This window comes from Ranitomeya imitator, chromosome 4 (genome assembly GCF_032444005.1).
Source record: "Ranitomeya imitator isolate aRanImi1 chromosome 4, aRanImi1.pri, whole genome shotgun sequence".
Lineage (NCBI taxonomy): Eukaryota > Metazoa > Chordata > Amphibia > Anura > Dendrobatidae > Ranitomeya > Ranitomeya imitator.
In genome coordinates, this window is record NC_091285.1 from 115,658,194 (window position 1) to 115,669,615 (window position 11,422).

At 44.5% G+C, this 11,422-nt stretch overlaps 1 protein-coding gene across 7 annotated transcripts in view; it reads left to right on the top strand.

Annotated features, from left to right (window-relative positions):
• Positions 1-10,284, top strand: part of SPDL1 (spindle apparatus coiled-coil protein 1) — a 582,388-nt gene extending 572,104 nt beyond the window's left edge. For all 7 annotated transcript variants that reach the window (XM_069763905.1, XM_069763907.1, XM_069763910.1 and 4 more), the window contains one exon: positions 9,555-10,284. In XM_069763905.1, the coding sequence (XP_069620006.1) occupies positions 9,555-9,705 (151 nt within the window). In that variant the 3' untranslated portion in view covers positions 9,706-10,284. The remainder of the gene's footprint in view (positions 1-9,554) is intronic.
• The last annotated feature ends 1,138 nt before the right edge of the window (positions 10,285-11,422 follow it).

Here is an 11,422-nt window from a genome sequence, read left to right on the forward strand (position 1 = left end):
CATCTTTTTAAGTGGTGGAACTTGCACTATTGCTGACTGACTAAATACTTTTTTGCCCCACTGTATATATAATTGAATACAACAGGAGAACAATGAGTCAAAGAAATATGCCAATGTAAACAAATGTGAAAAAGCTTTATTAATGTGAAATAAAACAAACAATGAACCAGAACTGTTATACAGAGTACCTTACAGTTCCAATGAGCAACCAATACAATATATAGCCGTATAAACAACAGGTGTGAAGCAAGATTCCAATTAAAACAATGAACAGTTCACCAAGCCTAAATGTCTACACTGGGTATAATATACTATGTCAAGTAACATCCATCACTGCGGTACTAAGAATTGTATATGCAGGGGATATCATATAATACGTGCATAGACCAAACTACATCGTATATCCATAAGTATGGGCAAGGAGTAAAGCGGGGGTGTTTATGAAAAGGAGTAATGCTTATAATGTTAATATATATAATTGCCTAAGGGTTTTTCCGTCTGTCCGTCTTTCTGTCTGTCTGTCCTGGAAATCCCGCGTCTCTGATTCAATGAGCGACGGGCACAGCGACGATGATGTCATAAAGGACATAGACATCCTGCGTTTCTGATTCAACTACGGGCACAGTATCAAAGTAGATGTCATAATGGTTGCCATGGCGACGATAATGTCATAAAGGTTGCCTCGACCAATCAGCGACGGGCACAGTCTGCCGCGAATTCTGGAATCATCATTGTCCATATACTACGGGGACATGCATATTCTAGAATACCCGATGCGTTAGAATCGGGCCACAATCTAGTTTTTTATAATTGTGGCCACCCCCTCCCCTTTCTTTTTAGTTGAGAGCTTCAGAAATGTTTGGGAAGTCTTTATGTTGTAATGTTAAGTATTTTTAATTTACTAAATTTGGTCTCCTGTAGACAGATTAAGTCAGCTCAGCTGTTTTTAATCTCTTTCCAAATTGTGAATTTTTTTCTTGGGATTTTTAAGACCTTTTACATTGTATGTAAGAAATCAGACACGTCCTAATTTAAGTAGTATGAAGTTTTAGTGACTGTAAGCATACAAGAATATACTGAAAAACTCAGTAAACAGGAGTTAAAGTATATTATGAAAATGTAGGCACAAAAGAGGGAAACCAATAAAAAACTTGGAATATCCTCTTTTTGGAAATTACAAAGAAACAACAAGAAAAACAGAAAAAGTTCTCCTGAAGGAGTCCAACTAAAAGAGGGTTCTCTCCTTTTAAATAGGGAAAGTTCGGTGAAGAGAACAGTGTTATGTCATACTTATATCAAAGATTGTATATGAGGATAGACCCCTTGAAAGAGAAGCTGCATATGCGTAATAGAAATTAGCATATTAAGCTTGAAACATTACAACAATTAACCGTAACTTGTGCAGAATTGGCAGAAGGCCTCAGGAAATGAATATATCCAAACTGTTAATACATAAACGTTGCTTCCCTTCAGCATTTCACCTGGTGGGAGAAGTCAGGAGTTATTGAAGAAATAAACACTTAGCCTTCCTTCCCCTTAATTAAAGAAAGCCAGGAGTTTAATCAGGAGACCCCATTTGTAGGAGATTTCCAAATTTCTCAATGATGAGGTGACATCTTTGAATGTTTTCCTTGCGTTGATGGTGTCTTTTGATAAGTCTGCGTACATCTTGATATGGGAATGTGTCTGGGAATGATTTCCTTTCTTTGATGTAGTTTTGGATCCAAGTGTATATGCCAGATTGTATCTCTTGGAGTATCTGGATATAGAACTGAAGGACGAGGAAGACTGTGGATTCAGTTAATGATAACTCCAGATTTGTGAGACTTCTTGAAAAGGTCTTTAACAAAGTCCGCTTGGTTGTTGTGGGAAATAGTTTCTGAAATCCCTTGGAGTTTGATGTTCCTTCTGTAGCGATCTTCCACATCGGACAGATAACCTCTCAATTTTCTGATCTCCTGCTGCATTTCCTGGTTTGATTTATCTAGATTCTGACTTTTTCTCTTTTCCATTGTAACCCTCTTCTCACTCTCTTCAACACTATGGGTGATTGCATTTAAGGTTGACTGAATAAGTTTTGCTTGTCTTTTGAACCCCAGATCGCTTAATGCCTTTGGGAGGTCTCATGAAATTCTTTGATACCTTTTTGTTAGACATATTAGGATCTTCGGATCTCGCTGAGAGTTTGTTGCTTTGAGTGGTAGGGGTTATATTCTCCTGCTTTTGACTGTCTATCAGGGCTCTGGTTAGGAGAGAAGTCATTAAGGTCGTCTTCTGCGTCATCTTGGGACAATGAATCCCTGAAGCTCCAACCAGTCACCTGGTGTTAGGGCTAACAGAACGCACCAAATAATAATAAGAAAGGTATAAGGTGGGTTCGCAGCCCAGGGTCCACCGTGCAGAGATGACTCCTGCTGCTTGGTAATGGCGGGCAATATATGATGGTATAATGTGATCACACACGAGTTAGCTTCACCGGGTATGAAAAGGAGGTGAACCATGTTGCTTCACAGGGCCGCAGAACCGCAGAGTGAACACTAGGATAAGGTCACAGAACTCTGCCCCAAGGCCTGGGGGTAGAGTCCCTCTAGACCACTAGTGCTCGGCACTGCAGGGAGAAACTAAATCTAAGATTTACCTCACGAAAGTGCGTACAGCGCCACTCTGACAGACGCCACTAACCACCCTGACTAGAGCCTGGAAAGCGCACTAATTAAGCACGGCGCCGCACTGGTGGTCGCTGCTGATTTGACTCGGTAAAGTCATGCTTTTGTGCAGGATAGCACTGTCTGGTGCTAGGTAGCTCAATCGCTCAAGTACATTTAACAACACTAGGAATGGGTATTATTAGGAGCTTTCACCAGATACAGGCATACATTCACACACACACACAATTACGGATTTATACTAGCGCATGGCCGAGCGGCCATGTGAACCTTTTATAGCTGTAGCTCTCCGGGACTTTCCTACTGGTCCAATAGGAGCCGCCACAGGACTTGAGCATGTGACCCCTGACCTCCAATGAGAGGTTGTCCCTTGGATATGCTCAGTAGAAGAAAAGCAGGACTTAGTCCCAGGAGTGCCTGCTCGCCGCTGATCAGTGCTGGTTACAAATGCTGAGCCTGGAAGGGCAGCAGCAACCAAGTGCACAGTATCTGCCTGAGCCAGACGCTGGGACCGTCGTCTCTGCTGAGCAGGCTCCACTGCGCCTGGAGGAGAATGGGAGACCGCAGTGGAGATGGTTCGAAATTCCCCTTGTGCAGCGGTGGGAACTCGACACCTAACACCTGGTTCCTTTCTTTTTGCTAATAATAAGCAATCCATGTCTTCAGCGGCAGGAGTCTCGGTGGTGGCAGGGAGTTTGCCTGAAACAGGTTTAGAAAGGACTTTTTGGTAATTGTCCTCTTTGGTCGCCCCACTGTAGGAAGAGAATTGTTTCGGTTTTGAGGATTCTGCATTTGTGTCGGATCTTTTTATGGATGATCTTGACTTTAAAGGGCTAAACAGATTGGGGGAGTATTCCAGAGAGTGTGAGGTGGAAGAGGAGGAGTGGAATTGAGAATGGATTAGTCTCTCTTTGCGTTCCCAATTTAGTATTGTCAGATGACTTGCCATTCTTAATATTGGAAGATTTGGTTTTGGTGCTGCTTTAATCCATTGTAAGAGCTGCTGAAAGGATTCACTGAAATTGATGATGATGGGGATCAGTAGTTGATTATCATTGGCGCTGAATCAACATGTTGTAGGATTTCTTTACAGAAGTAGTTTGAACGGTGAACTTGATAAAGACGGCAAGTCGAATATGTTGTGAGATTTTGAACACTGTACCTTTAATTCCTCGGAGCACTGAGAATAATTTGCGTGTCAGGGAGGTAAAGTTCAAAAGGTTTTAATGTGTGGATACTTTAATTTTCCAGGGTAGCAGCTCTTCAGGGTATTATTAGAAAGTGACTTGGTTTGCAGACAGATCCCTGGTTCCTTCACTAATCACAGGCTTGAAACATAAACAACATTAATATATGTGGGATGGGTTTGGCTTTTTATTGAAGAGGAACTATACACTCATGTATGTTGTTCAAGACCCCAATGTGGTATATGCCCTTTTATTTTGCAATAGGGCAGCCGTAAGAGATCCTGAAGCCTGGGGCACTCCAAAAATTTGTCATTGGTCACTTTTGGAAGCCACCCTTTCAGAGGACAGTGGCATATTGAGTGATTCCTCCACAATTTTTAACCGAGGGAGAATACCAATGTCTCCCTAGAGTAGGCACACTAATGCCTGGAGACAGGGCGCTCACTGCCAGCCTCCGGCACATGCAGCGACCACCCATGCACTACCTGAGCGGTCACCACAAAGCCCGAGGGAGCCGCAAGTAAACTATAGGTGCGCAGTGATATCAGTCAGAGGACGACTTTGGTTCGTCACGTCCGCAGCTGCTCGTTGGAGCCGATGAATGCTCTGGAGTGCCCTGTTGTGGAGAGGTAGGGGCAGGATATAGGTGGACCTTGCAGAGTCCTGGGGCTATTTGTGAGGGGGTTGAGTATGACCGGCTCTTTTATTTTGTGGTGGCAGTTCAAAAGCCAGGAGTAGTTAGGCGTGGAGGGATATGTGATGAGGCTTCACTCACCAGCACACAGCGTCTGTAGCCGTTAGGTGTCAGGACGGTAAACTCCGTTCTGCCAGGGTGAAGAAAATCATAAAGGGTATCCAAGGGATCTTTGGACCTTTCTGTAGCCTCCTATACAGGATTTATATGTGCTCTGCTTCTTAGTTGATTAAGAGGTCACTTTATAGGGTGTCCCTACGGCGCTCTGAGATCCTGCTTCTTCCATGACAGGACTCCTGGCCACTCCCCCGTTTTAGTTTGTTACCTTTTTAGACTGTTTAAAATGTGGCAGTCATTTTTCATTTTTTCAAGGAAATTTTCAAAATGTATTTTTTTGGGGACCCGTTCAGTTTTGAGGTGACTTTGGGGGTCCTATATAATATTGGAAACTCCCAAAAGTGATGAAAAAAGTTATTTTGCCATCTAAATTTTGATAACTTTTGAACAGTCAGCCATCGCCGGCAGACTCTAAGGCCATTATTTGGCAGTAAACTGCCGTGGCAAACTTCAAGACCACACGATCAAGATCTCAGGGTGCCAATGGGGTTAACTAAAGAGGAAGTCCCCAAACTCTGTAAACCATCTTGATGCCATAGTCACTATTGACAGCAGCATTTGAGGTTAAACAACCATACCCACTGCCAACACTGATCGTGGCTGATGCAGCAAGTTGTCAGCTATAGTGTACAGCCGACAGCTGCTGGATTGTCACACATCGGGGGATGCAAGACTCTTTTATCACAGGTCAGTAACAAGATGTATTCGTGGTCACTAAATGGATAAAAGGAAATAAATTGTTTATACTTAAAATGCAGAAGAAACTACTGGTATCTCTTTACTTCTTTAAGATAGTATTGTCTGTTATGCAAATTTTTCAAAAAAGATGTATTATTTTAATGACACTTTTGTATGGGAGTATTTTTATTATATGACATAAAGTTTTCTCAACTGCAGATTTAACAGAGTTGTAAATGCTGAGCCCCGTGTAACCCCACCCACACCATTGATTGGCAGCTCTCTGTGTGTGTGTGTGTATATATATATATATATATATATATATATATATATATATAGCATCGTGATTACTCGCTAATCCTGCACCCTGCACAGTAGCCCAGCCCCCCACCTCATCACCACACACAATCCCGCCCCCACCCCATCACCACACACAATCCCGCCCCCACCACATCACCACACACAGTCCCACCACATTACCACACACAATCCCGCCCCATCACCACACACAATCCCGCCCCCCACCACATTACCACACACAATCCGCACCACATCACCACACACAAATCCTGCCCCCCACCACATCACAACACATAATGCTGCCACCCACCACATCACCACACACAATCCCGCCCATCACCACACACAATCCCGCCCCCCACCACATCACCACACACAATCCCGCCCATCAAAACACAATCCCGCCCCCCACCATATCACCACACACAATCCCGCCCCCCACCACATCACCACACACAATTCCGCCCCCACCACATCACCACACACAATCCCGCCCCCCACCACATCACCCCACAATCCCGCCCCCCACCACATCACCACACATAATCCCACCACCACATTACCACACATAATGCCTCCCCTCACATTACCACATGAGGCTCTGTCTCCCCATATTACCACACGAGGCTCCGTCCCCACACATTACCACACGAGGCTCCGTCCTCACACATTACCACACGAGGCTGCGTCCCCACACATTACTACACGAGGCTGCGTCCCTACACATTACCACACGAGGCTCCGTCCCCACACATTACCACACGAGGCTCCGTCCCCCACACATTACCACACGAGGCTCCGTCCCCACACATTACCACACGAGGCTCCGTCCCCCACACATTACCACACGAGGCTCCGTCCCCCACACATTACCACACGAGGCTCCGTCCCCACACATTACCACACGAGGCTCCGTCCCCCACACATTACCATACGAGGCTTCGTCCTCACATTAACACACGAGGCTCCGTCCCCCACACATTACCACACGAGGCTCCGTCCCCCACACATTACCACACGAGGCTCCGTCCCCACACATTACCACACGAGGCTCCGTCCCCCACACATTACCACACGAGGCTCCGTCCCCACACATTACCACACGAGGCTCCGTCCCCACACATTACCACACGAGGCTCCGTCCCCACAGATTACCACACGAGGCTCCGTCCCCCACACATTACCACACGAGGCTCCGTCCCCCACACATTACCACACGAGGCTCCGTCCCCACACATTACCACACGAGGCTCCGTCCCCCACACATTACCACACGAGGCTCCGTCCCCCACACATTACCACACGAGGCTCCGTCCCCACACATTACCACACGAGGCTCCGTCCCCACACATTACCACACGAGGCTCCGTCCCCCACACATTACCACACGAGGCTCCGTCCCCCACACATTACCACACGAGGCTCCGTCCCCCACACATTACCACACGAGGCTCCGTCCCCACACATTACCACACGAGGCTCCGTCCCCCACACATTACCACACGAGGCTCCGTCCCCCACACATTACCACACGAGGCTCCGTCCCCACACATTACCACACGAGGCTCCGTCCCCACACATTACCACACGAGGCTCCGTCCCCCACACATTACCACACGAGGCTCCGTCCCCCACACATTACCACACGAGGCTCCGTCCCCACACATTACCACACGAGGCTCCGTCCCCACACATTACCACACGAGGCTCCGTCCCCCACACATTACCATACGAGGCTTCGTCCTCACATTAACACACGAGGCTCCGTCCCCACACATTACCACACGAGGCTCCGTCCCCCACACATTACCACACGAGGCTGCGTCCCCACACATTACCACACGAGGCTGCGTCCCCACACATTACCACACGAGGCTCCATCCCCCAAACATTACCATACGAGGCTCCGTCCCCACACATTACCACACGAGGCTCCGTCCCCCACACATTACCATACGAGGCTCCGTCCCCCACACATTACCATACGAGGCTCCGTCCCCCACACATTACCATACGAGGCTTCGTCCTCACATTAACACACGAGGCTCCGTCCCCCACACATTACCACACGAGGCTGCGTCCCCACACATTACCACACGAGGCTGCGTCCCCACACATTACCACACGATACTGCGTCCCCACACATTACCACACGAGGCTCCGTCCCCACACATTACCACACGAGGCTCCGTCCCCACACATTACCACACGAGGCTCCGTCTCCACACATTACCACACGAGGCTCCGTACCCACACATTACCACACGAGGCTCCGTCCCCACACATTACCACACGAGGCACCGTCCCCCACACATTACCATATGAGGCTCCATCCCCCACACATTACCATACGAGGCTCCGTCCCCACACATTACCACACGAGGCTCCGTCCCCCACACATTACCACAGGAGGCTCCGTCCCCCACACATTACCACAGGAGGCTCCGTCCCCACACATTACCACATGAAGCTATTGAATGTTGTCATTATTTACTTTAGTTTAATCAACAGCAGCGTTAACTAGATAGCAATCAGCGTGCCGAGCGTTAGCTGGATGGAAACTGCTAGTATATTATATACTGACAAAGAGCTGCTAATCAGTGGTGGGAGGTGGTTGGGACCAGCAAGAACATGACAGCTAGTCAGATAGTGATAATGTCTGTTAATTAAGAACTGAATTTATTTAAACAAACACACAGTCCAGTAAGTGACGCATCTCTGGATTCAGGGTCTTAGCTGCTATACCATCATGTTCCCAGAACACATGGTCAAAATCTGAGCTGTGGTCAAAGTAACCAGTCAACATATCTGTACAATGGCTCCGTTATTGAACAAATGCCCTTGTAATGGGGACTGGTCCAATGTGGGTATTTTTTTGTGGATTTTTTGACAAAAAAAAATAGCATGGTTTTTGAGGAAATAAAGGCAACTTTTTTTTTTTTTTTTTTTTTTTTAAATTGTGAAATAACATCTTTCAACAGAATCCCAAAGAAATGAATGTAGCTGATTTTGAAACCTTATAGGTGGATCGTCTGACAGAGACATAAACTTCCTTATTACACAACTGCCTCTCTAAGAGAATTTTTGGAATTTTGAAAATTAATATCCCTTTGTCAGACCATCTGACTCTAAGGTTTCAAAATTAGCTACGTTCACTTTTCAGGATTCTGAAAGGTTACTTCACAAAAACAACTGAAAAAAATGTTTCCTGCATTTCCTCAAAAACCTGCTAGATTTTCCCCTCCCTTTCCCAATACCTCACCCCCCCCCCTATCACACATATAAATAAAATGCAGATGTCTTAAAAAATTGTTAAAATGTTCAATAAAAACGTTTGAAAAGAAAAAAAAACAAAACCTGCTAGATTTCTTTTTTAGTGTTTGTATATATGTGTGTAATATACATAAATTCATGCAACATTTCATAAAATCCATTAAACATTGCATTGTGTACAGTCCATAGATCTTAACAGCTCATATACATATAAGAAAAAACATGGATTTCTATGGAATAAGACAATGGATCACAGATATCAACGTATCATTTTATTCAGCTTCCTAAATGGAGATATATATAGGAGGGTTGATCCTACTGACAGATTCCTTTGAAGCCCATGATCTATGTCTGAAAAAAAGGGCCAAAAATACAAACTTTCACAATTATCTGTGTGCAGTGATGTTTTCCGCAGTACGGCAATTAGGTGGTGGTATAATTCTCAGGTTGCTATTATATAGTCTAAAAGGAAGTGCACCAATGACTTTATGTTGTAATTTTTTGCCACCTGATTGTTTTAAAAGCTGTGATATCTTTGGTTGCTTATAGGAAATCAAGTTGAGGTGATAACTATGTGCAGTCTCTAGCCATGCATAATTTTTCGAGAGAAGTATAATTAGAATGACTGTTTGCTTGTAGGTCGTCCACTGGAGATTTAAGCTGTGAAGTAGCAAATGACGATGAGGAGAAACGCTTGCAAAAGTATGCGAGGAAATCAAGACACAAAGCTCAACCCGTTCTTCATGTGTCATCAAAACCAGCCTCCGTAACACAATGTCCACAGCAATAATACTGCTTATGTCATTTTGCCACTTACAGATACTTACAGATACTTAGAATTCTAATTAACCGTACATGCAGAGTACGTTTTGTAACAAAAGGTGACATGAGAGATAAGATTTTCCTCAAATAGGCTTCCTTCTTGTGCAAACATGCATTCTTCCCTTGCTTATTTTTCACTAGAATTGAATTGTTTCCATATAATTTACTAGATTTGTCTTATGTACTGTTTTATAAAATATTATAGGTCTAACTGGCAAAAGAACATCATAAGAGTAATACCTATTTTGCTTTAATTAGAAATATATTTCAGAATGCTAACTTGCAGGATAGGTCACTTACTAAAGGTGATGTCAATCGCTGCAGCGTCGCTGTTTGGTTATTTTATATGCTTTATTTGCTTTATATGCTTTATTTTTAACCTTCAAAAAACATTAAATTTACCTAAATGTGATGAATTGTAATCTTGTTAGCTTTTTGACTATGCAGTCCTGGTTGTAAAACAAATTACTGAAGTTTTTTTTCCAGTTTATGTAAATAAACTTGTAATCATTCTATAATAAAAATAGTATTAAAAGGCTCTAATATATATTGTTTCTATTCTTCATTTCAAAATCGCTTTGCTGTCTCTAGAAAAATTTATTATTTGTATAGGTTGGTGTATCCTCACCCATCCCCTGCAGACTGAGGCCTCGCGGGCAGGGTCTTCCCTCCTTATGTACCTGTGTGCCTTGTGTTTTTTTGCTCATGTTTAATGTACTTGTCTATATTTGCCCCCTATTCACATGTAAAGCACCATGGAATAAATGGCGCCATAAAAATGTATAATAATAAAATATTGTTCTGATTATGAGCCTATGAGCCTATATATGTAAAACCTATCACAGTGATCAAAATAAAAAAAAAAGTAAATGAACCCCCCCCCCCTTTATCACCCCAATAGGTAGGGCCAATAATAAAATAAAGAAAAAAAATTTTTTTCCACTACAGTTAGAACTAGGGTTAGGGAATGTACACACGTATTGTGGTCCTCTGCGGATTTTCCGCAGCGGTTTTTATAAATCCGCAGTGCAAAACCGCTGTGGATTTATCCCGGATTTACCGCGGTTTTTCTGCGGATTTCATTGCGGTTTTCTATTGGAGCAGTTGTAAAACCGCTGCAGAATCCGCAGAAAGAAGTGAAATGTGCAGAATGTAAACCGCTGCGTTTCCGCACAGTTTTTTCCGCAGCATGTGCGCAGCGTTTTTTGTAAACTCATGGGAAACTGCTGCAGACCCGCAGCGGCGGAAACGCTGTGGATCCGCAGCGTTTTCCACATCGTGTGCACATACCCTTAGAATTAGGCTATGTGCACACGGTGCGGATTTGGCTGCGATTCCGCTGCGGATTCGTAGCAGTTTTCCATCAGCTTTACAGTTCCATGTAAACCTATGGAAAACCAAATCTGCTGTGCCCATGGTGCGGGGGGGTTACTGTTTAGGCACGTCAGGGGCTCTGCAAATGCAACGTGACGCCCGCAGACCATTTCATCAAAGTCTGCATTTCAAAACGCCACTACTTCCCTTCCGAGCTCCGACGTGTGCCCAATCAGTAGTTTACCCCCAAATATGGGGTATCAGCGTACTCGGGACAAACTGGGCAATAATTATTGGGGTCCAATTTCTCCTGTTACCCTTGTGAAAATAAAAAATTGCTTGCTAAAACTTCATTTTTGAGGAAAGAAAAA